The 26,389-nt window shown below is 50.7% G+C and overlaps 1 protein-coding gene across 5 annotated transcripts; it reads left to right on the forward strand.

Annotated features, from left to right (window-relative positions):
- The first annotated feature begins 54 nt into the window (after positions 1-54).
- RRBP1 (ribosome binding protein 1) lies at positions 55-26,197 on the forward strand. 5 transcript variants are annotated; one of them, XM_017835351.1, is made up of 23 exons: positions 55-168; positions 6,262-6,960; positions 10,356-10,531; positions 10,753-10,875; positions 11,648-11,800; positions 12,124-12,242; positions 13,055-13,208; positions 14,799-14,937; positions 15,284-15,471; positions 15,635-15,672; positions 16,809-16,899; positions 17,548-17,640; positions 17,998-18,090; positions 18,194-18,274; positions 18,374-18,463; positions 18,859-18,951; positions 20,443-20,514; positions 20,693-20,788; positions 21,241-21,324; positions 24,133-24,216; positions 24,652-24,750; positions 25,242-25,385; positions 25,662-26,197. In XM_017835351.1, the coding sequence occupies exons 2-23, from the start codon at positions 6,282-6,284 to the stop codon at positions 25,698-25,700; spliced, it is 2,928 nt and encodes a 975-aa protein (XP_017690840.1). In that variant the 5' UTR covers positions 55-168; positions 6,262-6,281; the 3' UTR covers positions 25,701-26,197. The 5 variants fall into 5 exon arrangements, with proteins under 5 accessions (XP_017690840.1, XP_017690842.1, XP_017690843.1 ...); XM_017835353.1 differs by having other exon boundaries at positions 10,359-10,531; XM_017835354.1 differs by having other exon boundaries at positions 10,386-10,531.
- Positions 26,198-26,389: the final 192 nt, after the last annotated feature.

Genomic DNA, 26,389 nt, shown 5'->3' on the forward strand with positions numbered 1-26,389 from the left:
AGGACCCCGCGCCCCCGCCCCGCCCCGTCCCGCCCCGCCACGCTGAGTGGGCCCCGCGGCGCGGAGCGGCGGGGCGGGACGCGGCGGTCGAGCCCGGCGAGACAGCGGCGGAAAGTGCCACGACTCCACACGTCTGCAGCAGCGAGGAGGGACAGCGACCCGGCACGGGTGGGTAGGGGCGGCGGCAGCCCTTCCCTCAGCCCTCTCCCCTGCCACTTCTTCCACGACTCCTCTCTGTCTGCCCCGCGCTGCGAGCGGGACCCCCCGCCCGGCGCTTCCCCCATCCCCAGTAGCCAGCAGTCGTGGAGCGGGGTGAGGACCTCCCCCGCGACCTGCAGCACCGCCACTCCCGGCGCGGAGGGGTGTCCCGCGGGGAAGCAGGGCAGGGAGGAAGGTGGGATCCCGGGCTCGAGGTCCGGCCACGTTTGCAGAGGGCCGGGTAGATGAATGGCCCGCGGCGTAGCGAGGGCTGCGCGGAATGGCGGCGTGTGCAGCCGGGGAGCGGGGAGGCGAGGTACGGGCCCCGCGCCGCCCTCGGGCCCCGAGCACCGCCGGCCCTGCCCCAGCGCCGGCGCGATGACATGCATTAATCTGATTAATCGCAGTTACAGAAGGTCACGGCGCTCGGGCCGTTGTCCTTGTTTATTTTTTTCTCTTAACTAAGCCCCCTCAACAAAACTCTCCTGGCACCGGGAAACCCCCGGCAGTGCGGGGTCCCCGAGCTTTTGGAGAGTGGCGTCGACCCCATAGGCGGAGACCCCTCGCCCCCACTCTGGGGTCTTTCCAACCTGGACATCACCAGGCTTCCCGCGGGTCTGCCGACGGAATGCCCCACTCCTTGCCCGTTGGGGAAGCAGTCCAGGGGGAGAGCGTGTGCTGAACACGTGGCTGGACGCGACGGAGAAGCCTCTACGCCTGGAATGTCAGCTCTGCCCTTCACTGAAGCAATGGCAGTGGCCTCTGCTCACCTGCATCATCGGGAAATGGCTGGAAGGAGTTGGGGCTACCTAGAAAGTGAGCCCCCGGGAGAAGCTGATGAGGGCCAGCTGCTTTGGGCCAGAGATGGGAGAGAAAATTTGTAATAGCTGCCTCAGAGAGTAGTCAAACTGCAGCTGTGTTATGGTGCTGTTATGCTCTTCTCCTAAATATATATGTGTGTGTGTATGTATATATATATGTATATATATATATGTATTTTCTGCCTGTTTTTTCACTCCAAGGCTTAGGAAGGGAGCTGGCAGCACTGCCAAGCACTGCTGGCAAGCACAAGCCAGCTGGCAGCTGGCTGCTGCTGCTGCAAGAGCTAATGGAGCACTGAGACACGTTCAATTAAGTTGAGCTATAACTGTTGAGGATTGGCTAATCTGGAGTCGCTGTGTAGAGTAACATATGCTGCCGCGAGCCTGCAAGTGCACAGTCACACAGAAAATTTATTTAAACAGAGGCTGCTGGGGACGTGGGCAGGATCCACTCGTGGTGTGTAGGCTTTCCTCATTTGTTTTTAGTTTTCAATTTATTGCAGTAGGGCAGAGAGAAACTCTAGGAGAAGTATCTGGTGATTGTTTTTTATCTGCTGGGAGTGCTGTTGTTTCTACTGCTGCTGGATTGCCTTGCTGTTCACAGGATTAGGCCTCCCAGTTCCTTCTTCCTTGCCCTTTCCCTCCTTTTTTTAAATCTGCTGGGAGATGTAGAGGAAAGAGAGCTGCAGGTGCTTAACATGTTGTCAGGCATTGCTGTGGGCTATGCAGAACCCATGTCTCTTTCCCTGCCCTCTGCCCCCTCATTACCTCTTGTGTATTGCTCTAACCTGAGATGCCACCGTGACACCATGGTGAAGTGCAAGTTTTGGGTTGCTAGAGGAACAGCATCCTGCTTGCAAAGAGTGTCTTTTCCCAGCTGCTGCACCTATCAAGACCAGGAGGAGACAACATAGATTTTCCTTTGGCTGTGAAAAGAAATAAGGTTCCTGTAGTTACTGCACAACCTGTCTCTTCCTTTGCTCCTGCCCACCTGACACTTGGCCTGGCTGATTTAAGCCAGGGTTGGTGGAGGGCTGGGTCACAAAGATACTGAATTCCCGTGGATTTCATGTGTGGTTGCAGAGGGAAGGAAAGGCTGAATAGGTGGCAAGGTTCTAGCCTGGTTTTTGACTCTTAGCTGTCAGTGACAAATGTGACCACAAGACACTGAGCATGGCCCTGGTGCTGTCATGTCACGTGTCTGTGGGTTGGTTCATCCTGGAAATTATTTGGTGCTCAAAAACCAGCAAGGCTGAGTCCTTTACTTTACTTGTTTAGCTTCCTGAAAGCAAGTTCGACTTTTGCTCGGGTCAAATAGAGGTGATGGGACATGCAGGGAGTTGAGGGAGGTCAGATCTCTTGGGCTGTTATCTGGGATGTTGGGAAATCTGATGGATAACAAGCAAAAGCCCCAGGAATGGAAGAGTTGGAGCACAGCATTTTGGCTGGCTCCTTTACGTGACAAAGCCAAGTGAAATACCAGTTGTCCAGCATATTCCTGTTCTTGTGGTGGTGAAAAGCTTTATCTGGACAAGCTATTTTGGGAAAGGAGTTTGCACATGGAAATATTTGATGATTTCCACTGTTTTGGCTAGGGAAGGAGTAGAGGATGATTCCGCTCAAAAACTTCATGGAGGCATATGCGCTCAATGTTGCATGTGAACTTGATTTTTTGAGCATGGACTCTGATAACTGGTGGTGTCTGTGCACCCCGTAGGCACAACCCTCTCCCAGAACAATCTGAGCGTCAGATTGAAAAATGCCATTGTGAGTGCAAAGTCCCATGGAGGACCAGAAGTTACAGAAAGGAGGATGCTGAAGTCTTCAAGCCTCTTCAAATTGTGGCTGTCAAGCTGAACACATGAGGCTGCCCTTAGGCATCTGCAAGCAGACAAGCAGTGGTACCTTTGGTGGCCTGTTTTGCCATGTCCTGGCTAAGGCTTTGTGCAGGTGGGAAGCAAGGAGAACTTTCCTGCCGAAGGGCGCGCACACCTGCCATGGTGCTTGCAAAGGGGACTGTGCAAATCCAGGAGCAAACTTTCGGCACTTCAAAGGGCAAAGGTGGCAAGGTCAGGAAATGCCACAGCAGAGCTTCACTCCTGATGCTAATGCTGTGGCATAAACGCTTCTTGCATCTATGCTTCAGTAAGTTCCCAGAGGAAGACTTTTCCTTATCCCCAAAATGCCAAGGCCAGCCTGCTTTAATTTAAGTGTGTTGTGGTTGTGTACAGCCTGCTGCTGTCTTCACATCATTGGAGAGATAGGCTCTTCCCTGAACAAGCTGCTGAGCTAGTCGTGCCAAGTCTCGACCGCAGGAGGAACTCTTCAGGTAGAACTTGCTCCGTGGAGTCAGCACTGGGTCTGACAGGACCAGCCTAGTGCTGCAGGCTGCAGGGCATGAATGTTGAGACAGGACCAAAGTTTGCCATGACAGTGCTGCTGAGAGTGATTGCTGCCGGGTTGGCATCTCTCACTCTTCACTGTGGATATTCTCCTGGCACACCTGCACGGAGTTTCTCTGGTCCAGAGGTGGGAGCTTGGATGGCCCCTGAGAGTATCTCAGCTGCTTTCAGCATCTCAGCTGCTTTCAGGAGCTCTGGCTGCTGCCATGGCTCTTCTGCAGGTTCACAGCTCCTCTATCTAGTGCTCTTGGCTGCTTTTTTCCGGTATTGGTTTGGAGGGGATTGTTGGGATGTTTTTGTTCAGCTAGGGAGGACTTCAGCTCTAATCTGCATCCTTATCTCACCCTGACTGTAAAGCTGGAGAGGAGGCAAGGTACAGGCAGCTTTTACTGCAGCTGATGGGGCTGGGTAAGGGTGCTTGCAGGGGAGAGGGAGTGTGGGGCTCAAACACTGTAAGGGCTTCTAGGGTTCATCCCTGGAGGGTGTGGGGCAGGCAGAGGGCTCCAGTGCTGTGTCCTTTCACCCATCCTCTGTAGTGGAGGTTTAGATTTTTCTCTCTATTCCCACCATTTTGAGGGTGGCAGTACCAGCTGGTGGGGTTGGAGTGCATTTGCCAGCATTGGGGATGCTCTTGCCCTAAACTGAAGCAGCAGATTTTTATCTATATATGAAGCTGTGGCAGTGTGAGGTCAGGAAGGGTTTAATGTTACTGATGTGTTTGAGTTGCTGGGTGAGGAATGCAGGTTGCCTCGTTCTGCCCCTAAAACAGCTCCTGGGTGCTTTGGTGTAGCCGTAAGTCCGACACAAGGTTGTGGGTATGTGTTCTCCAGCCCTACATTTTATTTACTGCCAGGGAGAGGAAATCCAAGTCCTTTTAATTCCATGGGTTAGGAATAATCTGTCTGTTGGGATCATCCCAAAGCGATGCTACTAGTCAGAAGGCAGTGACTTAGCACCAGTTGTGCTGGGATAGAGTGGGCTAAGGCCATTTAAGTGTGAAATGGCCAGGGTAGATGTGAAATAATGATGCCTGTAGTATCAGCTGGGATCTTGAGTGGTGCTGTGGGGTAGCAAATTGGCCCTGACAGGGGAAGCTGGTTCCAGCTGGTGCTGACAGCCCTTCTGCCTGCCAGCTTCTCTCTCCCGTTTTGCAGGGATGTTTGGAGAGGTGGGCAGGGAGAACTGGGCTGCTGGTTAGAACATCCTTCCCTAGGCGTCCTTCTCCAGTGGGAGATGGGTGCTTTGCAGTTCCTTTCAGCTCTGCACCCCCTGGTCAGGTGTTGGAGGTGAGTTTTTCATTGCATTGTCCCCACCTTGCTGCAGGAGCAGCTTTGAACTGTGGACGCAGCTGCAAGTTCACTGCTCCAGCTGTTAGAAAGGAAGAGCCTCTGAGTTGTCTCCCTGCAATCACTGTGGTTTGAAAAGATGCTGATCTCCTTAGTTTTATTCTAATTTTTGCCTCCTCCCTTTCCAGCCCCTCCCTCCTTCCTCAACCCACAACCTCTTAAAGAGGAAATTTGATAATGACTACAGGTAAGCAGGATGAGAATTTCTGATACCCGAGGACTTTCTGCATTTTGCTCATTGTGTTTTGGGTCACAATGATGGGAAACCAGAGCCTTTGCAACTCCTGGAAAGTGCCCCTTCGCAGATTAACTGACACCAGCATCTGGGAGCTTATGAGCCACCTCATTGCCACATGAAAGTGATGACCTGATGGATGAAACACATGCATGGGACAGCAGCAATTGGTTTTGAAATAGGACAGGGTTCAATTAGCCATTAAGAAGAGTGGAGGTAATAGCATCTTTCTCCAGGTGTGGCTGCACCCTGCTTGGCAGATCTCAGACCAGGGAGTATGGTCTCTGTTGATGCTCCATGTGTTATACAGGTGGAGAAACTGGCAAGGAGGATGAGAATTGCCAGATGAGAATGTGCCTGATTTTCTTGCCAGCTAATAGCAGAGGTGGAAAGAGATGCACCATATTCAGCACTCCCTTTGCAAGTTTCACTTCTTCCTGCAGAAATCTCTGGAAGATGAAATAATTAATGACCAGGCTTGACTTCTTTTGTTAGCTTGAACTTAAGACTTTTACTGGTAAAAATGGTTGTGACTTGGTCCTGTGTGTGGTGGCCGTGCACACAGCATTGTTGCTGGGGTGGTTCTCATCTGTGGGAGCTGGGAGCAGCTACCTAGTAGGATGCAGTCAATGTGCATCCTCCCTGCCAGGCTGGGCAGAAGTCAGCAGTGCCACAGGGTGCAGGTGGCAAAGAGAGAAGGGAAGGGCTGCTGCAAAGCTGGAGAAAACTCTCCTGTACATACTTTCTCCTTCCAGGGGGATATTTTATTCCAAAGCTGAGACCTGGATATGCATCTGGGTTCAGTGAGAAAGCCAGTTGCTCCAGGAAAAGCCCAGATCTTGGCCAACCTGCACCAAACAGTCTGAAAGTGGGCTCTATTACTGCTGCAGGTATTGCCTAGGGTTATGCAAAACCATCCTGCTGGACACGGAATGAGGCTTGTGGCTGTCTCTGATTGCATCCCTGTTTTTTAGTTCCTCCTCTTTGATTCTTCTGGAGATCGCTGCAGCCAGTGGAGTTCAATCACTGGGGTACAACCGGACTGCTGTGCATGGGCAATGCAGCAGAGGAGCACAAACTTGGGGGTGTGTAGGCAGGTTGCCCTCAGTTGTGTGAATCTTGAGTGTTTGTCTTTTCAGTGCATGGTGCCATTTGGAGGCACAGATGTCCATGTGAAACTCCCTGCTCAGGGACGCCATTGCATTTCTTTCCTCTGCCACCCCCGCCCCACTCCTAGCTGTTGTTCTGGTGTCTTGCAGGCACAGAAGAATAAGGCAGGATGGATGTGTATGACCCTCAGACGCTGGGTGTTGTGGTCTTCGGAGGTTTTATGGTGATATCAGCTATTGGGATCTTCCTGGTGTCCACCTTCTCCATGAAGGAGACATCTTATGAGGAAGCCTTGGCCAAGCAACGCAAAGAGCTTGAGAAGACCCAGCAGCAGAAAATGGAGAAAAAGAAAAAAGAGAAATCTGTTGAGAAGAAAGGAAAAGCAAAGAAAAAGGAAGAGAAACCTAATGGAAAGATCCCAGAGCAGCAGATGACTCAGGAAGTGACAGACCCTCCCAAGGATGTGGTTCTTGAAGCTGCTGTGGTTCCTGAGCCTTTAACAGTGGAGTTTCCAATTGCAGCAGTGTCAGTTGTCCCCCAGGAAAAGGAGAAACCTGTTCTGTCACCTAAGGAGAAGAGGAAGAAGGAGAAGAAGGTGGCAAAGGTAGAGCCTGCTTCTAGCCTGATGTTGGCTTCACCTCCTGTCAGTGTCCCCAGAAGTTCTCCTGTCCTGGAGGTGGCCCCTAAGGAGGTGCCTGTTGTGGCTGTGCCACCAGTTGGCACACAGCAAAGTGCTCCTGTCAACCCTGTCACCATCAAGAAAACCGATGCTCTTCCGACCCATGAGGAGCAGAAGCATGATGGACCTGTCAAGAAGAAGGCTGCATCCAAGAAGAAGAGTGAGCCAGGTAAGGCCAAATTCCTCTTCGTATATCCCCATTGAGTAAGCTGCCAGGGTATCTTGATGGTGTTAAAACAGGTCTATCCCATTCTGAGATCTCTTCATTCTTGACCCCATGGCCTGGGGGTTGGAACTAGAAGATCTTTAAGGTCCCTTCCCCAAGTCATTCTGTGATTTTGTGATTCTTCAGCATTGGAAACAGGACAGCTGTAGAAAGGCTGTCTCTGATGAGATGGGCCATGTGCACCTTGGGATAGGTGGGCTAAAAAAAGCCTGTACTGGACTATCATTCTCTCTGGGGGAAAGTAAAGTTGAAGTCAAGAGTTTATTGACTTATTTTCACTCTGCAATGTGTTGCCTCCTGATCAGGTACTTCTAGTTGGTGTTTAGCTCCTTGGTCCTGCACACAGGTTGGAGAGTTACAGGTTCTTTTTGGATTTGCTGTTGTGTTGTGGGTCTCAGCAGATCTGCGCATGGGAATGAACAGGAGGTGCGTGTACCCATCGTGGAGAGGGACAGCTGCCAAGGTGCTGGACATCTGGGTGGAAAGCCAAGATGAGGTGTTTTCCCCACACACCCGTGATTATTAAAAGCACAGAGGATCTGTACCACGGTTCTATGTGGAAGTGGGTCACCGCTAGAGTTTCCTTGTTCTTCAGTGGAGGTGAAAAAGGATTCTTCAAGGAGAGAGAATTGATGGGATTTTATACTGCAGGGGATTGATCATAGGGTAATTAGAAGGAAATTACTTTGGATATGTCACAGGGAAGGGAAAACTTGTCCATCGTCAATCATGCCTCACTTGATTGACTCGGAGATAGAAGAGATTAAAAGAGGTGGTCCTGAACTCTCCAGGTTATAAATAGGTGTAGGGAGGGGGAAATCAGCTCTGTAGCTGGATTCTTGCCTCTCTTTGTACCAATGGGAACAGTTTGGGATTTATTTTTGGCACTAAAAATATGCATGCTTTCAGACCTGTAGAAGTGTTCCCATGTGGACACATGGGAGAAATCTCTCAGGTGTTCTCAAAGATGTGATGTGGTGTTTTATTTCTTTATTTACAAAAAACCCCCAACAAATCCCAAAAAACCTACCAAATAAAAACACATCCCTTCTTGCTAACCTTCTGCAGCATGTCCAAACCTAGATTGCAGTGTAACCTGGCAGTTTCCACACCCACATTTTGGAAGAGGGCCTGTTTCTCAGCAGGACATTTGCAGCTGCTGGTTTCCAAGATTGGGTTAAAACCCTTGTATCTGCTCTTCTGAGGAAAGAGTTTTACTAAAGGCCATCTCCACATAGTGATGCAGTTTGAAAGGATTTGAGAAACTGCTTCTGGAGGATATTGCAGTGATGGTGTTGGGAAAACTAAAGGTGACTGGTTTATTGTGTGCATCCATGGATGCACTTCTCTTAACACTGGAATACATGGATGCGCTGAAAAACGTGTCCCTAAATCCAAGCTGTAACAGCTAAGGGAGTGTGAATGGGACATGAACTTCTAGCATTTGTTAAGATTGGAGTTTCTCTGGCTGCTCCAAACTTAGATTCCCTTGGGGATGAAGTGCCAATCCTGCATGTCCTAAAAGCCAAGAGTGTTGTCGTAGCTGCTCCTGTGGGATTTTTCAAAGGAAAGCTCTCAGCAGTATTTGCATCCTGAAGCTGACTGCAGTTTGACCAAGGTCTTGTGGGCAGCCTTTGGCAAGCTGTGGTCTCTCCTCTTCAAAGGCAAAAGCAACAAATTATCCTCTGGCAGATAACAATTGGTGTTCAAAGTGTTCAAAGACACATGCTCAGCACTGAAACAGATGGCAAACCTGACAAGAGCAGCTTGTGGTATTTTTCTTTTGTGTATTTTATTTCACCCAAGTTCCCTTGAGTGGAAGAAGTGGCTCTTCAGACCCCTTGTCCTGCTGTGCTTTCCCATGGCAGCTTTGCCACATAGCTGGTTCTTGTTTCGTTGCTTCCTCAGCAAGGCACAAGGTTTCCGACTCTTTACATGGGCTCGGTGTCAGCATAGGCTTCCTTGTGCCACAGCTTGGCAGGCTGCCCAGGCTCCATGTGCCATCTGCAAGGTGGGGTTTGCGTTAGGCCTGCCTTTGCAAGGCTTCATTGCATGACACTATTGGGAGATGGACAGTTTTGCTTTGTGTGGGTCCCTCCACCCAGTGGAACTGAGCCAGGGAATGTGATGTGTTGTCCTGCATCCATGCAGTTGCCAGCCTGAGTAAAGTGTGAGCCAAGCGTTGGGCCCTGGTTGCACTGCTGGGAAGTGGCTGTGGCTGGTGAGACAAACTCTGCTGCTGCCAGGGTTAGTGCTGCCATCTCAGAAGCCAGGAGGGCTTCTGGTAGCCAGAAGCCAGGAGTGGCTCTGCCGCTCTGGTGCTGTGGTGGGTTGACTGTGGCTGGCTGCCAGAAGCCCACCCAGCTGTACTCTCACGCCTCAACAGGATGGGGGAAAAATAAGAAGAGGAAGCTCACGAGTCAAGATAAAGACGGGAAGATCACTTAGCAATTACTGTCACTGGCAAAACAGACTCGACTTGCAGAAAACTGATTTATTTCCAATTAAAATAGATCAGAACAAAGACAAAATTAAAACAATACCTTCCCCCCCTGCCCTCACTCCCAGGCTCAACTTCACTCCTTCCTTTCTGACTTCTCTAACTCCCCTCCCTGAGTGGTGCAGGGGGATGGAGACTGTGGTCAGTTAATAATAGCCCCTTTCCGTAGCTCCTTCCTCCTCACAGCCTTCCCTACTCCAGTATGAGGCCTTCCATGGGCTGTAGTCCTTCAGGATGAACCTGCACCAGCATAAGCTCCTCTCTGGGGGCTGCAGGAGAAACTCTGCTCCAACACAGTGTGGTAACTCCTAAACTGCTGCCCACCACCCTTTATCCATTGTGACCATGTGCATGTCCTACAACAGCATTATGGTCCCTGATGCTCCTTGGCTTTCCCAGGTTAGCAGAGGGGTAGGGGAAGGGTTGGAGTCGTGTTTTACCCCTAGCAAAGAGCTGGAGAAAGATGGGATGCATTCTGCATCACTACCAACACTGCATGGGGTGACATCCTTCAGCAAGGTTGTATTGTGGTGCAGTCCAGCTTCTAATGCCCAACAATCTGTGCTCCCTGGCGTTGACAAAGCGTACCCAGCTCCTGCTGAGAAACAGTTTGTTGGTGGGTGATAGGAATGTGCTGGGACCGGTAACAGAGCCAGGCAGAGGTAGCACCTGGCTCAAGAAGCCCATGTGTGGTATCATCTCCAGCACTTTTCATACTGCTTTCACTTAGAGAGGCATCAAACATGACTGTGGAAATCTGGGTAGTTGGTGGTTTGACATGGCAGTTGTGGGGTTGAAGCCAACTGAAATGATACTGTATCTCTGCCTCTGTCCCCAGCAGTCCCAACCCCTCCTCTCTCCTCCCTAGCACCTACGGATTCAGATGGGCCCCTCTACCTGCCCTACAAGACACTCATGTCCACTGTCAGCAGCATGGTGTTCAGTGAGGGTGAGGCCCAGCAGCTCATCGAGATCTTGACGGAGAAAATGGGCATCATGGACACCTGGCACACGGTAGGGCTACCAGTGCCATTGTGACCACCTGCTGCCTGGGCTCTGCCGAGTCTTGGAAGGTGGGAGGGGAGGGAAGACACCCCAATTTTGGGCAGGCTGGCCCCTTGTAGACCAGACCTAAATTCTCCCCTGGAGCAGAGAGCAGGATCTTGTGTGTGTGCAGAGGAGGGTATGGGTCTGAAGGTGGTCATCCCCTCTGATGTACCACTCCATGCTGGCAGGCCACTCAGAAGGGTGACCCGGTTGCTATCCTGAAACGCCAGCTGGAAGAGAAGGAGAAGCAGCTCTCAGCCGAGCAGGAGGATGCAGCTGCTGCCAGAAACAAGCTGCGGGAGCTGAGCAAGGTAAGCACTGTGCAGCTCTCCTGGCATCCCTGGTGTGGGCTGTGTTCATGATGGCTCGCCATAAGCCTGCTGCTCTCCACATCTCATCCCCCTTGCAGGTGAAGCCCTGAGGCTCTTTGGGCTCTTCACCTATTTGCTGTTTTCTTCCCCAAAAGGGGAGGAGATCCCCACCAGCCCAAAGAACTGCAGGGTAGTGCCCTTTGGCAGCCATAAGGGAAACAGGGGAAAACCCTTCCCTTAAGAGATTGCAGCTTTCTTCTGCTTCAGGGAGAAAAGCAAATCCCTTCTCATCTCTGCCCAGATCCCCTGAGCTGAGAAGGTGCCTTTGTAAGGAGCCGGATCCTATCTACAGTGCCCTTTCCTTACTCAGACCCCTGCCTCCACCTCTTTTGGGTGTTGAAGGCAGAACAGACCCCCATCATGCTGAACTTGGTGGCTGGCAAGGTCCATCTGTATAATTTTCCTGCTTTGTCCCAAATGTTATGTGATATTGATCCTGGGGGAGGGAGGGGGGTGGGGAATAAAATTCCAGGCTGTCTTACTCCTTTCTCTTAGCTGGCCCAATATGGAACAACAGTGGCATCCAGTGGCCACAGAGCCCAAAACAAAATGCAGGAGGAAATGTAAGTGCTAAACGTACCTGGGCATGGGGGCACCAGTGAAAGTGGTAAACTTTTTAGTCTTCTGAGCTAGGAGGCCACTGGTTTTGCATCCCCTTAAAATGGGGAAACCCATACTCTGAGAACTAACTGAATGACTTCTTTGCTTGAAGGACCTGGCAGCCGAGCGGGCCAAGGCGACAGCTGCAGAGGGCAAGCTGAAGGAGCAGCTGCTGGCCCGTGAGCGGGAGATCGTGGCAGTGCAGGCACGCATGCAGGCCAGCTACCAGGACCATGTCAGCGAAACGCAGCAACTCCAGGTCAAGGTGAGCCCCATGCTGTGCTCTGAAGCTTCTTCCTTTATCTACCAGGTGGCTTCTGGTGCCAGATGTGTGATCTTTGGGAGAAGACTGAGCTGTGTGAAGGGACAAGAGCCTCTGGGGGGGCGAGATCCTGTGATGCCCCTGGACCATGGTGGTCGAGGGAGAAGAGGCCCATGGAGCAGTCTCATGGGATGTCATGTCCCTGGGGGCTGTCAGCATCAGTAGACACCCTCCGGCTTTGCCAGTCCCTCTTGCTCATCTCATGGGCTTCAACAAGGACGGTGAAGTGGCCAGTGGTGGCATTAACCCCTGTTGGGCTCCTCTAGATCCGGACCCTGCAGGAACAGCTGGAGAATGGCCCCAACACACAGCTGGCTCGCCTGCAGCAGGAGAACTCCATCCTGAGGGACGCCCTCAACCAGGCCACCAGCCAAATGGAAAGCAAGTAAGGCTGGGGTGAGGGGCAGAACCTGGGACTGCCCTCTGGCAAACCCTGGGGTTGGCTGACCATCGGGCATGGCCACCCCCTTTCTCAAAGGTGCTTTTGCAGGCACCCCAACTAGCTGGAGGTAGAGGAGGGAATGAGGGAGGAAGAGCTTGCCAAATGGCTTTCAGGGGGCTGCCAGGGGAAACAAAGATGTTCTTCCCAAATGGATGGGTGGGGGGGATCAGTCTCTGCATCAGGGTCACCTGTGCTGATGCTAGAGCCAACAGGCAGTGGAGGTGGGAGAGGGGACCAGAAGGCACTGTGGCACTATTCCCCCATAGGGAAGCTCATACTCATACTACAGCATTGAGAAGAAATGCAGCTGGCTCTTTGATGGGAGTGATGCTGCAGAGAACAGAGACCAGCCCAGTGTGCGCAGAAAAAAAAGGAGCTAGGTAGAAGAATTTCACAGTCCTTTTTGTAGGAAGTCTGAAATGACTGGTGATTAACAGTGGTCAAATAATTACAGAGCAGACTCCAGCTGCTTGTAGTACTTCCTCTTGTGTCTGGGTAAGACAGATCCTCATGTCCTCTACTTCATAAGAAAGGAATGTCTCCTGTGACTGAAATGCAGCTTTTTTAAAGTAATTTGACAGCTCTTTCAGACCCTTCCCTGAAGGACCAAGTGTGTCCTAGAAATAGGCAAGTGAAGCCATTGAGGTGTTTCAAGTCCTATATGATGCCCACAGAGGGATGTGTTCCCCCCTAAGCAACATCAGAGAGGCTTGAGTGGCCTGTGGGCTAAAATAACCCTACTTCTGTTAATGCAGGCAAAATGCTGAGCTGGCCAAGTTACGGCAGGAATGCAACAAGCTGATGAGAGAGCTGTCTGAGAAATCAGAGGTGCTGCAGCAAGAGGAGCAGCAGAGGAAGAGCTGGGAGATCAAAGCGGCAGCTTTGGAGAAGCAGAACAAACAGCTGCAGGTCAGGCAGGCACCAGCAAACCTGCTCCCCTCACAGAGATGGGCAGGTGGCTAACTTGCATGGGATCTGTGGACTTGGCCACGGGAGGAGCTAGGAGGGAGATGAATGTCCATGTTTGGGAAGGAAGCTGCCTTGCAGGCTTCCAATTTGCTTTCTCCCCCATTAGTTTGTCACATTCAGTGTGCGCCTTGCACACCAGTGTGATGCCTTGCATCACGAGCAGAGCCCAGGGAGCATGATCTTGAAGCCCTTCTTCTATGGGTGCTCTCTTGAAACTCAGATGTTTTTAACCCTATTATTCTCCCTCCCTGGTGCAGGAGATAGAGCTTATGGCTTTTTTTGTTGTGGCTGGGTCTGGGGTGTTTAGGGGTGTTAAAAGGACACCTCCCAAGTAGACCTCTGAGCACACAGTCGTGTTGCAGGCAGCCAGGCTGTACTCACATGTACTCACATCTTCAGGGGGAGTTAACAGTGCTCTTGCTGGGATGCTGCTAAAGTGGATGCTGGGGCCATTAATCCCAGGGGAGCAGAGTAAAGGATGTGATATGTCCCTTGGGCATGTGCTGTGGTCTCTGAATTGCTCTGGCTTCTTTAGGAAGGGGCTGTGGTGAAGGAGACCTTTGTCTTCACATGCCAAAATAGTTTTGTAGAGGTGTTCCTATAACAAGGGTCCTTTGATATCCTTGCTTTTATTTTTTTCTGTGCACATCTCTTTTTAGTGGGCTGCACTTGGCCCCAGCTGCTTTTGCAGGCAAGGGGGATGATGTGGACATGCAGCTGGTATGAAGGCAGAAGCCACCTTCCTGGCTCAAAACACTAGCTCCTAGACATGCTTTTAGGAGAATTCTCCAGAACTTCTTTCAGCTTGCTGCAACACCTTGATACTAATTAAATAAATCATACTACCTGGAAGACTTTGAAGTCAAGGACGTGTTTAAAATGCGGGGGAGAATGTAACACAGTAACACCTAGATCTCTGAGCTGAGAATACGGAGTCAAATCCTCAAAAAAACAGAGAAGTCCTGCTTTCTTGGTGTGCTGGAAGCATCACTTGGACAGAGACCATCCTGCTGGTTTACCTTTCTCTGTCCCCTCGATGCAAAACAACGTTTCTCCATCTGCCTTCCCCCTCAAAATGCCTGCCTTGGCCAGGCCTGTTCCTTGCTGCTTTCTAAGATGGAAAAAAAAAGTATTCCCTGGCCCAAACCACACAGAAAATTCCTCCATGTGTGGAAACGTGTGGTTGGGTGTCTCTGTCCTGTTAAGCACCTCTCCCTGCTGGGCTGGGGCAGTGTGTTTGGACCAGGGTTTTAAGAGGTTTTTCAGAGCTTAGGTTTCTAGAGGGGAGGGTAGTCTTGGCCCAGAACCGAGACATTTGGGTATTGTCTGCTTCCCAGTTTGAGGCCTGACAAATGACAAAATGTGAGCACGAGGCAAGATGCATCATGCACAGGGGGAATGTGGGGAAAGGGTGACTTAAATCCCCTAAAGTATGGCTTAAAAATAACATTATGTGACATGTGGAACTTTGCTTCAAATTGCCTGGGGTATCTGTTACACTATGGGAAACCTTCTCTTCCTGCCATGCAGGCTTCCCAACAGGAGGTGGAGGTGATGCTGCAGAAGAGGCTGGATGAAGTCAGTGATGAGCTCCACAAAACCCAGACCAGCTACAAAAGCTTGTTAGTAGACGCAGAAAAGGCCAAAGGACAGCAGCAGAGCATTGCTGGTGAGGAACTGGGATTGGCATGGGGAAAGCTTTGGGGCAGACTGAGAGCTTTCAGAGCTGGGTGCTTGGTGGAGCTGGTCCAAGTAATCTACAAGTAGACCCAATTTAGGCTACCTAGTATTGATGTGAGCAAGATATGGGCTGATTCATAGTTCTATCCTAGGATTTTACTCCAGTGCCTCTCTCCTGTGCTGTCCTGCGTCCCTGCCTCCCCTTTCTGTGCCTTCTAAAAGCATCCACAGCCAAGGCTTCTTTGGCTAAGATTCTGCTGGGGCAGGGCAGGGTGGGGAGTCTCCAGGTTTGTTTGCATCTACCCTACCATGTTTCTCATCCTTTCCTCCAACAGAGCTGCAGGCCAAGCTGCTGAGCTCCGAAGCAGAGGTTAAAAGTAAGTTGCTGGAGTTGGACAATGTGAAAGGGAAACTGCAGGATGCCAGTTTGGACAATACGAAGCTTCTGGAGAGGATCAAGTCCATCGAAGCTCTGCTGGAGGCAGGCCAGATGAGTGGGGCAGAAAAAGACAGAGACTTGCAGGTTATGTGCTCATTTAATTGGGGTGGGAGGAAGGGAGTGGGTTATGCTGCTCACACAGTGCCTGTGTTATCTTTCCTCTGGGATCCCCTCTGGAATGCCACAGAAAGGATTGACCTGCATCACGTGCCATGGGCAGGTAACAAAAGTGCTTTCTCTCTTCCAGGCAGCCAATGAAGCAGAAATGAAGCAGCTGCGGTCAAGGTGGGTCTGGCTGCACGTGGAGACTGCTATGGCACCTCCAGCTTGCTGTCCTTGTGTCCCAGGCTTCCTCAAGCACTAAGCCTGTGGGTGAGGGCTTCCTGCCTTCCAGTCAGGCTTGGGGACTGCCAAGCTGGGAAATCAAGGTCAATCCTGACCAATAGTGCTGTTTAAAATATTTATTGGCTCCAGCACTGGCCCCAAATAACAGCCAGTCCATTCTGAAGTGGGACTGAATTGCTGGCAAGCACATGGATTCTGACCAGTCTTACAGAATAGGAGGTTCTGGTGGTGTTGGTCCTGGGTATGGAATGTCTCTGCTCAAGGCTGGGCTAACCAGAGTAAGCTTTTTGAAAATATTTCCAGGTATCTCCAAGGATGGAGATTCACCACTTCTCTGGGTCCCTGTTCCAGTATTTGATAACCTCTTCCCCCATCCCCTGGTGCAGAAAGGTTTCCTGGCATTTAAATGAAGTTTACAACTTTTTCACAACTTGTGCCTTTTGCTCCTTGTCCGTGTGCTGGGCACCTCTGAGAAGGCTCAGGCTTTGCATGGGGGCAGGATTTCTCAGCTGCCTGCATTGCCAGCAAACATCCAGCATTCCTATAAAGGAACGCAGTGGTTCAGTTGTCCTGGGACCCCAAGAGACTTGCGTAGTTCTTGTCAAGGATCTGAACCTTCCTTGGTTTGCTCAAGCTGAGGGTCCCTTCAGGGCAGATGTGGGATCTGTGGAAGTGGAGAGACGATGCAGGCTCTCTGGTGTCTAGTTGGCAGCCCTGATTTATGGTTACTCAGAACACTAGGATGATACTTCCAAAATGCAGAGCTGTGGGCTACCTCAGCCTAACAAGCTGTGGATAGGAACAGCCTAATTTTGGCTTTTGGATCACTTTTCTTCTTCCTCTTTTAGTGTGTGTACAGCCAGACAGCTAATTGCTTTTTTGTTATTGCTCATAAGATGGTAGAAAACTAGGTCCTACTCCAGTATTGCATTGGCTGTGGTTTTCAGTCCTGCTCCCTCTCCATCCTGCTGTATGTAGATCCCGGAGCAGACCGGGATAGGAGGGGCTATCTCAGGAGCTTGCTACCCAGGAGGGAGATGGATCCTGAGACTCACTCCTGCATCCTGCCATTCCAGACTCCAGGAGAACACAAACCAGCTCTCATCTTTGGAAAGGGAAGCCACAGAGCTGCGAGAGGCAGTAGAGCAACAAAAGATGAAAAACAATGTACGTGAGTGAACAACAGTCTGTCACAGTCATCTACTGATGGCTCTCTGGTGCAATCAGAGGCTCTTCCAGCCCCACAGAGCACTGGAGGCGTTGCCTTGTCTACTGGAGAGCAGGAAACACCCCGGTGGCCTGTGTAGCTGGAGCTGATGTGCTGTAGCAGGTGATGGGCTCCTGGGGTAATATGTCTGTCCTCTGTTCTCTTGGGAGGTTCAGGACCTGGTAAGCCAGAGAGATTCTATGTGGCAGGGCCAAGGCAATCCTTGAGCAGGCTCCCTCATGTCTCACTGCTCCTGTGCTCCTTCTCCCTTTCCTGTAAAGTGGTATCAGTTAGGTGGAGGCCACCTTACATCCCTCCACTTGGCCTGTGTCTTCTCCAGGCAGAGGGTGCTTGTGGAGCTCCTGCCCCCTTCCAGCTCTGCCCTGCTCCTTCAAGGCCACTTCCTGAGCAATGCGGTGCATCAAGCTACTGTGAAGATGGAGGGAAAAGGGATGCATGTGGGCAGTGGGATGGAAGACTCTTGAACAAACCGATGGACTGCTGCCCAGTTTCCTAAGTGCAGGCTTTGAAATCCTCCTCAGTGCCAACAAGCAATTTTGTGGCCTTTGGCATGAATTGTGGCTTATTGCCCTCTGTGGTCTCCGCAGGACCTTCGCGAAAAGAACTGGAAAGCAATGGAAGCGTTGACCATGGTGGAGAAGGTGTGCGAGGAAAAACTACTTGCTGCTACAAAAGCAAAGGTGAGCCTGGCATTTTTCTCTGGCAGTGATGCTGGTGTTGGAACAGAAGCTACTATACATGCTTGCCCTTGAGTTGCCTGCCTCCTCTTAGGAGCAGTGCTGGTCCAACTCTCCTGCCAGCTTCTCCAAAGTTTGTCTTGAGGGCTGGGTATCCCTGCTTCCTGTTATGGCTGGGGAACTGAGTAGATGGGTGAACTGGAAGTGATGTTTTCATAGTTCCTGGTGTCAGCAGTTTTCTGTGTTGACTGGTTTCCTGTGCTGGCTAACCCCTGTAGGCACAGAAAAGCAGGAGCAGTGTTGGCAGCCTGGCTGACAGGTGCCGAAGACCCATCCCATGACAATTTGTCTCTCTTACAGGAAGAGCTGGCCCAACAGCTGAATGCATTCCAGACACGAACTAAGCAGACTCTGCTCTCTGCCCTTCCTGGAGTCACTGTGTCCTCACAGCAGGTGGGCACAGGTTTTCTCAGACCCTCACAGAGCCTCCACCACATAGGAAGGAGAGATGTCTAAGCATCCTCTTTCTTCCTTGTTCTTTTTTTTTCAAACTCAGGATTATGATACATGGCTACAAGAGTTTAAGGAGAAGACTATGAGTGTGCTAAAGCAGCAAGTGATTACAGCAGAGTCCCTGGTAAGTGAAGGGGCTGGAAAGTGGAGGGACGAGGAAGTGCTGGAGGGTTATATGTTTCTTTTCCTCACTTCTCTCGCTCTTCCCTCCCTCTCTTTTTAGGATTCAGCTCTTAAATTGAAAGAGGCAGTGGAAACACAAAGCACTTTACAAGCAGAATGTGAGCAGTATAGAACTATCCTTGCAGAGACAGTAAGTTGCTGCCCTTTGTGCTGTGTTGGCCTTCCACTGGAAATACCTCTTGAGAGGTCTCCTGGCAGCCCAGGCTGCCCATGAACTCAGTGTGGGCATCCCTTGGTATGTTGGGGGGGGCTACCATGTAGAAGACTATTTGTCACTGAGACAGAGGATTAGGAGAAACGTAGGTTTCTAGAGCTCTTCTTCAGCCTAATTGTGTTGGAAACCTTCCTGGTGGTGATGGGATGTGGCACAGATGAGCAGGGTGGTTGAGCCAGAATAGGAATTAGGAGCCTCCAGCCCCACCTGAGGCGTCTAATTCTTTTTCTTGGAGAGGCTTTGTGTATGCCAGGGCTTCCAGCCCTGATGCTGCTCAGGTTAGCTGGGCTCAGCTGAGATTTTGCCAACAGGAAAGGATGCTGCGAAACCTGCAAAAGAGTGTGGAGGAGGAAGAGAAGGTCTGGAAAGCAAAGCTCACAGCCTCTGAAGAGGAGCTCCAAAAGGTGCGTTTGCAGCATACCTGGGTTTGTTGTTCCTGGAGCTGGACTTCCAGGAGGAGGGCTGTTGGCAAAAATCAGTTGGTGACCCTAAGTGTTCCTGCCAACTTTGAACCTCACAACATGGGGACTTTCTCTTCTCCCCAAATATACTCCTCCTGTCACCAAAACAGCTGCCAAAAATCCCACCTCATGCAGAATCTGCACCTGTCTTCCTCACAGATTCCACATCTCTGCCTGGTGTGTGCCTAGACCCTGTCAGTGGAGCTGCAGGAATGGCTTCAGCTCCTCGGTTCAGGCATGATAGTTGTGAAACTATGTTGCCTCTTCAGTAATCCAAGCTCTGATGCTTGAAAATCAGGCTGGGCCCTCGTGGTGGGCACTGGCTAGGTGGGAGCAGAGCACGTGCAGGGCTCTTCGACTCATTTGCTGGAGAACTTGGCTTGCTCTCAAAACATGGATTGACCTTGGGACTTGTTGAGCCTTGAGAAAGGAGCTGAGATCCAAGTCACGTACTGCATATAGTTTAGGGTCCAGCTGTCTGTCTAGCTCTGGGTACTGCTCTTCCTAGTTAAAAAGCCAGCCAGCAGCTGCCAGAGAGCTTCTGTTGCCCAAGGGGTTGGTGGGGAGCATGTTCCATGAGCTCTTGTGACTTGGTTGGCATCTGGGAAAACTTGGCTGGCCATACCTTTTCTGCAAAGCAGACTGATGTTGTCTCCTCCCTCTTGAATGCAGAACTGAGAGGAAGCTATTTTCCATGGTCTGCCTCTCCCCATCCATCAGATGGGGTTTTGAAGTTAACTGGGACTGCAGGGAGGTGGAGGAGCTCTTGTACAAGAGATCTTTGATTTCTCAGCCTGTCACTGGCTCCTGGAGCACCAGTGCTGCTGAGGACTGGTGTAGGATTGCAGAAGATGACGTGGCTGTTGGTGGTGTATGTGACGAGATGAATGTCTGGTGGCTAGAACAGTTCCAGAGCAGTCCTGCCTCTCAGTGGAGAAGAGATGAATTCCTCCTTTCAAAAAATTTCAGCATCTGTGGAGTCCTCTTCAAAAATCAGCCCGGGTTTAAATGCAAACCCCATGCTTTTTCTGGTAGATTGGCTTCTCATAATAGTGAATTCCATGACACCTCACCTACCTTGCTGCTTCCAAACTAAAGAGCGCTTTCAGTAGGAAACTTGTGCAGAGTCTGGTGTCAGCTTCTTGGGTGTTGAAACCTGACTGTAGCCAGCTGAATTCCTGCAGGCAAAAGGTATTACTTTGCTCCACGACTTACGGCCTGGGCATGTTGAACTCGTCCTCCCTTGGAAGAAGAGCTCCTTCTCTCCAGGCTGCAGAGCTCCACTTTGGCATCAGGTCTCTTTCAGACTTGGGTACAGGATGAAGTGGGAGAGATGGGAGTGAAACATCAGCCAGTTTTTGATTGAACCAAAGTGAGCACACTGTCCCCATGAGATGCTGTTCACTGACGTTCGCTGATGCTTTCTGCTTTTAGTCACACTTCCAGCTGAAATCCCTTGAAGCCATGGTGGAGAAGTTGAAAGCAGATCTGCAGAACACAGATCAGGTGAGGTTTTTGGGGTACGGGAGAAGGTGTCTGCACAGGTGCCAGGCAGATAGATGCTTTGCTTGGGTTGAGTCTGGTTCCATTGCCCTGGGGAAGGCAGACTTTGACCATGGGATATTTGGGATGTGTTGGATCTCAAACAATCAACCTCTTCCTGCTTTTGTCTCTTTTATTCCAGCTAAAGGAATACACCTCTCTTCTGGAAATGCAACTGGAAAATCATTTGCAGACAGCCAGCTCTGAACGTCAAAACTACACAAAAGAAGTTGAAGTTGTAAGTGTGGTGGCTGTTACCTTCTTAACCACATTTTTCTTCTAACCCTGACTTACCACCCATGCACATTTTGGGGATTTGAGGAGTGCCCTGGGGATCTGGGAAGTGCCCCAGTGATCTACAGCTTTGCAAAGCAGAAGAAAACAGGTGGAGGTAATTGCTCCAGTCTGGGTTGTAGACACTGAAAGTGAGGAGATCCATGGACAAAGTGATGGGTCAGAGAGATCTGTATGGAGATGCTGTGCACTGCTTCTCAGTGGCCTGTGTGATTTCTGTGGCTCAGGTGAGATGGAGCTGTCTCATGGCCATCTCTGTGAGCAGACAACAGCAAGTGATAATATCATGACCTCTTTCGGAAGATGTTGCATCGTAAAAATGCTTCCTTGGGCCAACGGGTTCCAAAAACAAGTGCATAAAAGGACTTTTTTTTCCCTTCCGTTCCTCCTCAACAGTTGACGCAGCTCTTATCAGAGTCCCAGGAGCAGCTGGAGGCAGCAAAGACTGAAACGCAGAAGCAGAGCAAGGAGCTGGCACTGGTAAGGAGGGGTCCCCAGAGGTGTCCTGGTGGGATCTCAATGCTCTGCCTGGGGTTGGTTTGCAAACCCAGCCATGGGACTAGCACCCTTCCTGTGGGTTCAGGGAGGGGAGGAAGGCACAGCCAGTGCACAGGGGAACCTGGTGCCGCCAGGCACTAGACTTCCAGAGGGGATGTTTGAGACACAGGAGGAGATTTTTATTTTTCTGTCTTTCCTCTCATGATGAGGGTGGGAAGGAAGGGAGAGCAGCAAGGCTTGTGCAAGCTGGTATGTAGCAGAAGAACCCAACTGCCCCACCACTGGACACTGGTTACCCCAACACCACCCTGGGGTAGGGGTTTGGGTGCCTTAATCATCCATCCATCCACCTCTGGATGGAGGACTGAGATTGTGCAACCCATGTGTACGGGTCACTCAGGGAGCTGAAGGATGGGGCTAGGTTTCTGCAGGTAAATGGTAGGGAGAGAACTGGGATATAGGGCTGAGAGAGCTAGCAGACCTGCCAAAACCATGAGGGCTCTAGTTTTTAAATCTGTTGATGCCTTAAGCCCCTAATGGTTTTTATTTTTCTAATACTTGTAAGTTTTATAAGTAGTGGAAGTAGACTCTAAAAGCAGCATCCTTCACTCCCTCCCTTGTCCCTTTCCCTGTAGCACCCTTGTTTACACATTCCTTAACCCTCTTACCCCATTCTATGCTCCCTATATCACTTCTACCCCCAAATACAGCAGAAATGTTTAGTCTTTTGTCAAGGCAAGGTCCAGATTGTTTGGCAGAACAGCATATCAGGGCCTAAACCACAGAATACGGTCAAGAACTGGGTGACTATGTACCCTTTGTGCTCTGATGAAGATGAAGATGGGATGAACAGAGGGTCCCGAAATGCACCCCAGACCCATTTCTCAGGGGGTGGACCTGGGGTGGTCCAGAGTAAAGGCCACAGGGTGGACACATCTGAGATTGGATGGATGGTATTATAAAATGTAACATCTCAGGCAGGGCGGGCACGCGTCTTGTAACATCTTTGCCTTGGCATAATAAACCCTTTCTTATCTCACCCTTAATTAACTGCTCCGGGAGATTTTTTCAGCACCTAACTCCCACGGCAACACTGTACTTTGATTGTGAACCATTGGGAGTTTGTTTTGATGGTGCTGCTCACCCATTCTTGAGTGCTGACTCTTCCCAGCCTCACATCCACTACTGTCTAGCTCGCTCAGCGAGCTGATGCACCCCCTTGCTCGCAGGGGGATGTGGCATGGGATCATCATTAGCCTTAATCTCATTAGATGGGCAGGCAGTTGTAAATGTGGAATACACTTGTGTTCATCCAGCAACTTTCCCTTCTGGCCAAGGCACACTGTCAGCTTGCAGCTTGGCTGCCACTGCTGGTGTGATGCAGGATGGAGACCTCGTGGTAAATGGAGTGTGCGGGGGTTAGTTGGGGGGGCAGGCAGTGTTCAAGTAACTGCCTTCCCAGGCATCTCAGTTGTGGTCCATGGCAAAATGGGACCTGCCACCCTGCCTTGATTTATTTAATACCTTGACTGTGTTAGTGCAAACCCTCAAGCAGTGGTTCTAAACACAGGTGCCAAGGGATCGAAGCAGAGCAGATGAGGCGTGAGTGTGTGTTCTGCACCCCTGGGAGCTGGTGTGCCTCAGGCTACTCAGGTTAGGTACCACTGTCCTGCACGTAGCAGAAACTGAGGTGGTTTTCCAAACATTTCAGCTTGTGTGAAAGCAAAAAAGCTGGCAGGCTTTATCTGTAGGTTCTTGTGAGTCGTGTAAAGGCTGCAGCACAGGGATGTGTAATTGAGCCAGGCTTGCTGGTCCTCCCTCCAGGTCAGGCAGCACTTGAGTGAGATGAAGAGCCATGTACAGGATGGAGAGGTAGTGAGGTTACAAGCTGACCCAAGCGAGCCTGCACCCCTCAAGGTTAGGATGGTGAGACCACTGCCTGTGGAGGCACTGACCCTTAAGCATCCTGTCTCACCATCTCTAACTGCATGGAGAACTGCACATGGCTTTACTTGGGACTGTCGTGGCTGTGTTGTCTCCTGTGCCATGTGTTGGGGAAAAGCTAGCCCCCTATCCCTTCAAACATGTGTCTTGTTCCCACTGGGAACGTACCACCAACTGGCTTTCACCAGGTTGTTCCCCTTGGGAGCCCTCCATCATGCCATCAGGCTGGCAAGATTTGAGGGGGATGCAGGCAGGGCATGCTGCAAGCCCTTGGGCCAGCATTACCATGTGACAATGCCCTGTTGGGTTCGGGGCTTGGGTCTCCTTGGAGGAAGGGGACACCCCAACAAAGTTGTACCAGGATCCCTTCCCAGCTGGTGAGGATTACGATTACAGAGGCTCCATAAATTGCTGGAGCTGGGCTGAGGGTATTAGCAGTGGCTGTTCCCTTTCAGGCTGACACCTCTTGCCAGTAGCAGTGCTGCCACAAGTTGGGCTCTGTCTTTCTCCTTTAATCCTGTTAACTGTGAAGCCTCCTCCCAGGCATGGGAACCTGCCAGGCACATCCTTCCCTATGGGGTGCCTCTCATCCCATGTCCCAGCTGACGCTGCCTGAGGAGCAAGCAAAATTTGGCACTGCAAAGCCAAGCCCCAGGCATCAGTATCCTCCCAGCTCTTGTGCTGAGGAGGGATGCTGGTACCTATTGCCCTTTGATGTCCTAGGGAAAGCTTTCATTTTTATTTCTTCTGTCTAAGCCCAGCTTTCTTGGTGATGTCCCTGCTAGCTCATTTCTTGAGTAATTTTTAAATTTTATTTCTGAGCGTTTTCCCCTTTTCTCAACACAGCTGAAAACCCAGCTGGAGCAAAACAAAATGCTGGTGGAGAAGGAGCAAGTGCTGCGGCAAAAGCTGGCACGGGAGCTGGAGGAGGTAGGTCTGGGCAAGGAGGATACAAAGGTTTGCAAAGCCTTTATGGGTTCCCGGCTGCTAAAGAAGCCCAAGAATTAATTTGAAGGTTCTTCCCCATCACTGTCTGCATTCCCTTACAGCAGCACGTGGCAACACTCGCCCTTCCCATTGCCCCTCTCCCAGTCCCCCCATGTCTTTTGCCAGCTCTTTGCCTTGAGGGTTAAGGGCTCTAGCTGGGTTTCATGCTGCTCCTGGCGAGAAATACCATCTTCCTGGTGGAAGCTGGATCAGCAGAAGCAATGCACTGGGTTCAGTGTCCTGCTGATGGCGGCTGTACAACCTAGCTCTTTACCAAGGGCACACCCACAGGGGACTCAGGTTGTACAGAGCATGATGTGGGACGTGCCTGCCACTGTTGGCTTCTGTGCTTACTGAGTAGTATGTGTCCCCCTCCAGGCCCAGAGCTCGGCATGCATATTGCAAGCAGAGCTGGAAAAGCTGAGACTGACTGAAAACGCAACAGCTTCGGACACGGAGGAGGCCCAGCATCTCAAGGTGATTTGGCTGTGCCAGGACAGCAAAAGTCATGTTCAAGCAGGACTAAGGGCATGATTTATCATTTCTGAGGAGGGTGGGGCAAGGTCGGTGGTTACCCTGCAGGGAGGTGGCTGAGAGCTCCACCACGGCTGAAGGACAGCAGGCTGCAAGTCACAGCCACTGCATCTGTCTTGGCCAAGATAAGTGCGATGCCCTGAGCAAACACTCTCACAGCCTGGGCTTTTCATGTACTGGGTTACTGTCCAGTTACCATGAGGTCTCAGCCCATGGCATCTCCAGATTAGATGCCAGAGTGAGCTTGTAGCTGGTCATCACCAGGGGTGATGCCTGGTCTCTCTGCTGAGGAGGGAACTGGGTGCTCCTCTGGCTTGTGGCTACTGAGGCAGCTTGATGCAGACCTGAGGCGACCTGGGATGTTTTGGAGGGGGGAAGGTCACCAGATGTAAAAGAGAGGCTCAGGCGGATGCCTTCTTTTGACTCCCATGTAGGAAAGACTTGACAAAGAAAAAAAATTAACAAAGGACCTGGGTCAGGCAGCAGCCAAACTACAGGAGCTACTGAAGGTTGCCCAGGACCAACTGGCCAAAGAGAGAGAAACTGTGAAGAGATTGAAAGAACAGCTTCAGGAAACGGTACTTGTTGGTGGCCATGGCCATCCCTCCCCTTGATACTGGTGGAGGCCCCAGGGAAGTGTACATCAGGCAGTGTTTTTAAAATGGAGGCAAGAAATGATGCCAGAAATTATTTGGTTGGATTTTGGGAAGCCCTGGGACCACACGAGATTATGCTCATGGTTCTCCCTGCCCAAAAGGCAGGACTAGGCCTATTTGTGAAATGCTTTGTGGCTTGAGCTGCCATGAGAATGATGAGATACAGTTGAGTAACCCACCTCTTTTTTCCTTCTCTAGGGGAAAGAGGACAGTTCAAAGGAAGGGACTTCAGTTTGACGAGTCTGCAACCTAGACCTTACCATTTGATTTACCAAAATGCCTTACACATTCCTAAAAATAAAAATATGTGCTAAATTCACTGTAGATAAGAGATTTTACAAGCCATTAGTGACCCAAAACCTAGTTTTGAAACTTAAAATATACAAAAAACCCCAAAAAAACAGTAAACACTGCAGTTTGTAAGAAAATCTTCATACTGTTTGTACAACTCTTTGTTTCCCAAGGAGCCTCTCTGGCAATGCCAGGGCAAGCGCTGGGGCTTCACCTTCCTTGTTGCAGCAGAATCCACAAATATGTGCAAAAGGGAAGACTGTGTTTGTACATCAACTGGTGCAATTCTATATTTTTTCCTTTTTTTTTTTTTTTCTGAGTGAAAGGAGTGTGGAAGTAACACCCACCATGGAAGGATGCCGCTCTTTGATGGGTGGCTTTTGGCACGTATCCTTTTTTTTGTATTTCTGGGTGTCGATGCAATTAAAATGATGTAGCGAAAAGAGCTTGTCCTTTCTTTATTTTTCTGGGCTTATGTCTGTGTTGGTTTTTTGTGTCTTTTTTAGGTTTGCAAACCAGGTAGGTCTTTTGGGTCACTGAAGGACTCTGCTTTGGACAGGATCATATTCTTTATTCCCACCCTTCCTTGCTTTGTCACAAAAGCCATCCCCTCTGTTTTCAATCCACTACAAGCA

This window comes from Lepidothrix coronata, unplaced genomic scaffold (assembly GCF_001604755.1).
Source record: "Lepidothrix coronata isolate B3197 unplaced genomic scaffold, Lepidothrix_coronata-1.0 Scaffold255, whole genome shotgun sequence".
NCBI classification, from domain to species: Eukaryota; Metazoa; Chordata; class Aves; order Passeriformes; family Pipridae; genus Lepidothrix; species Lepidothrix coronata.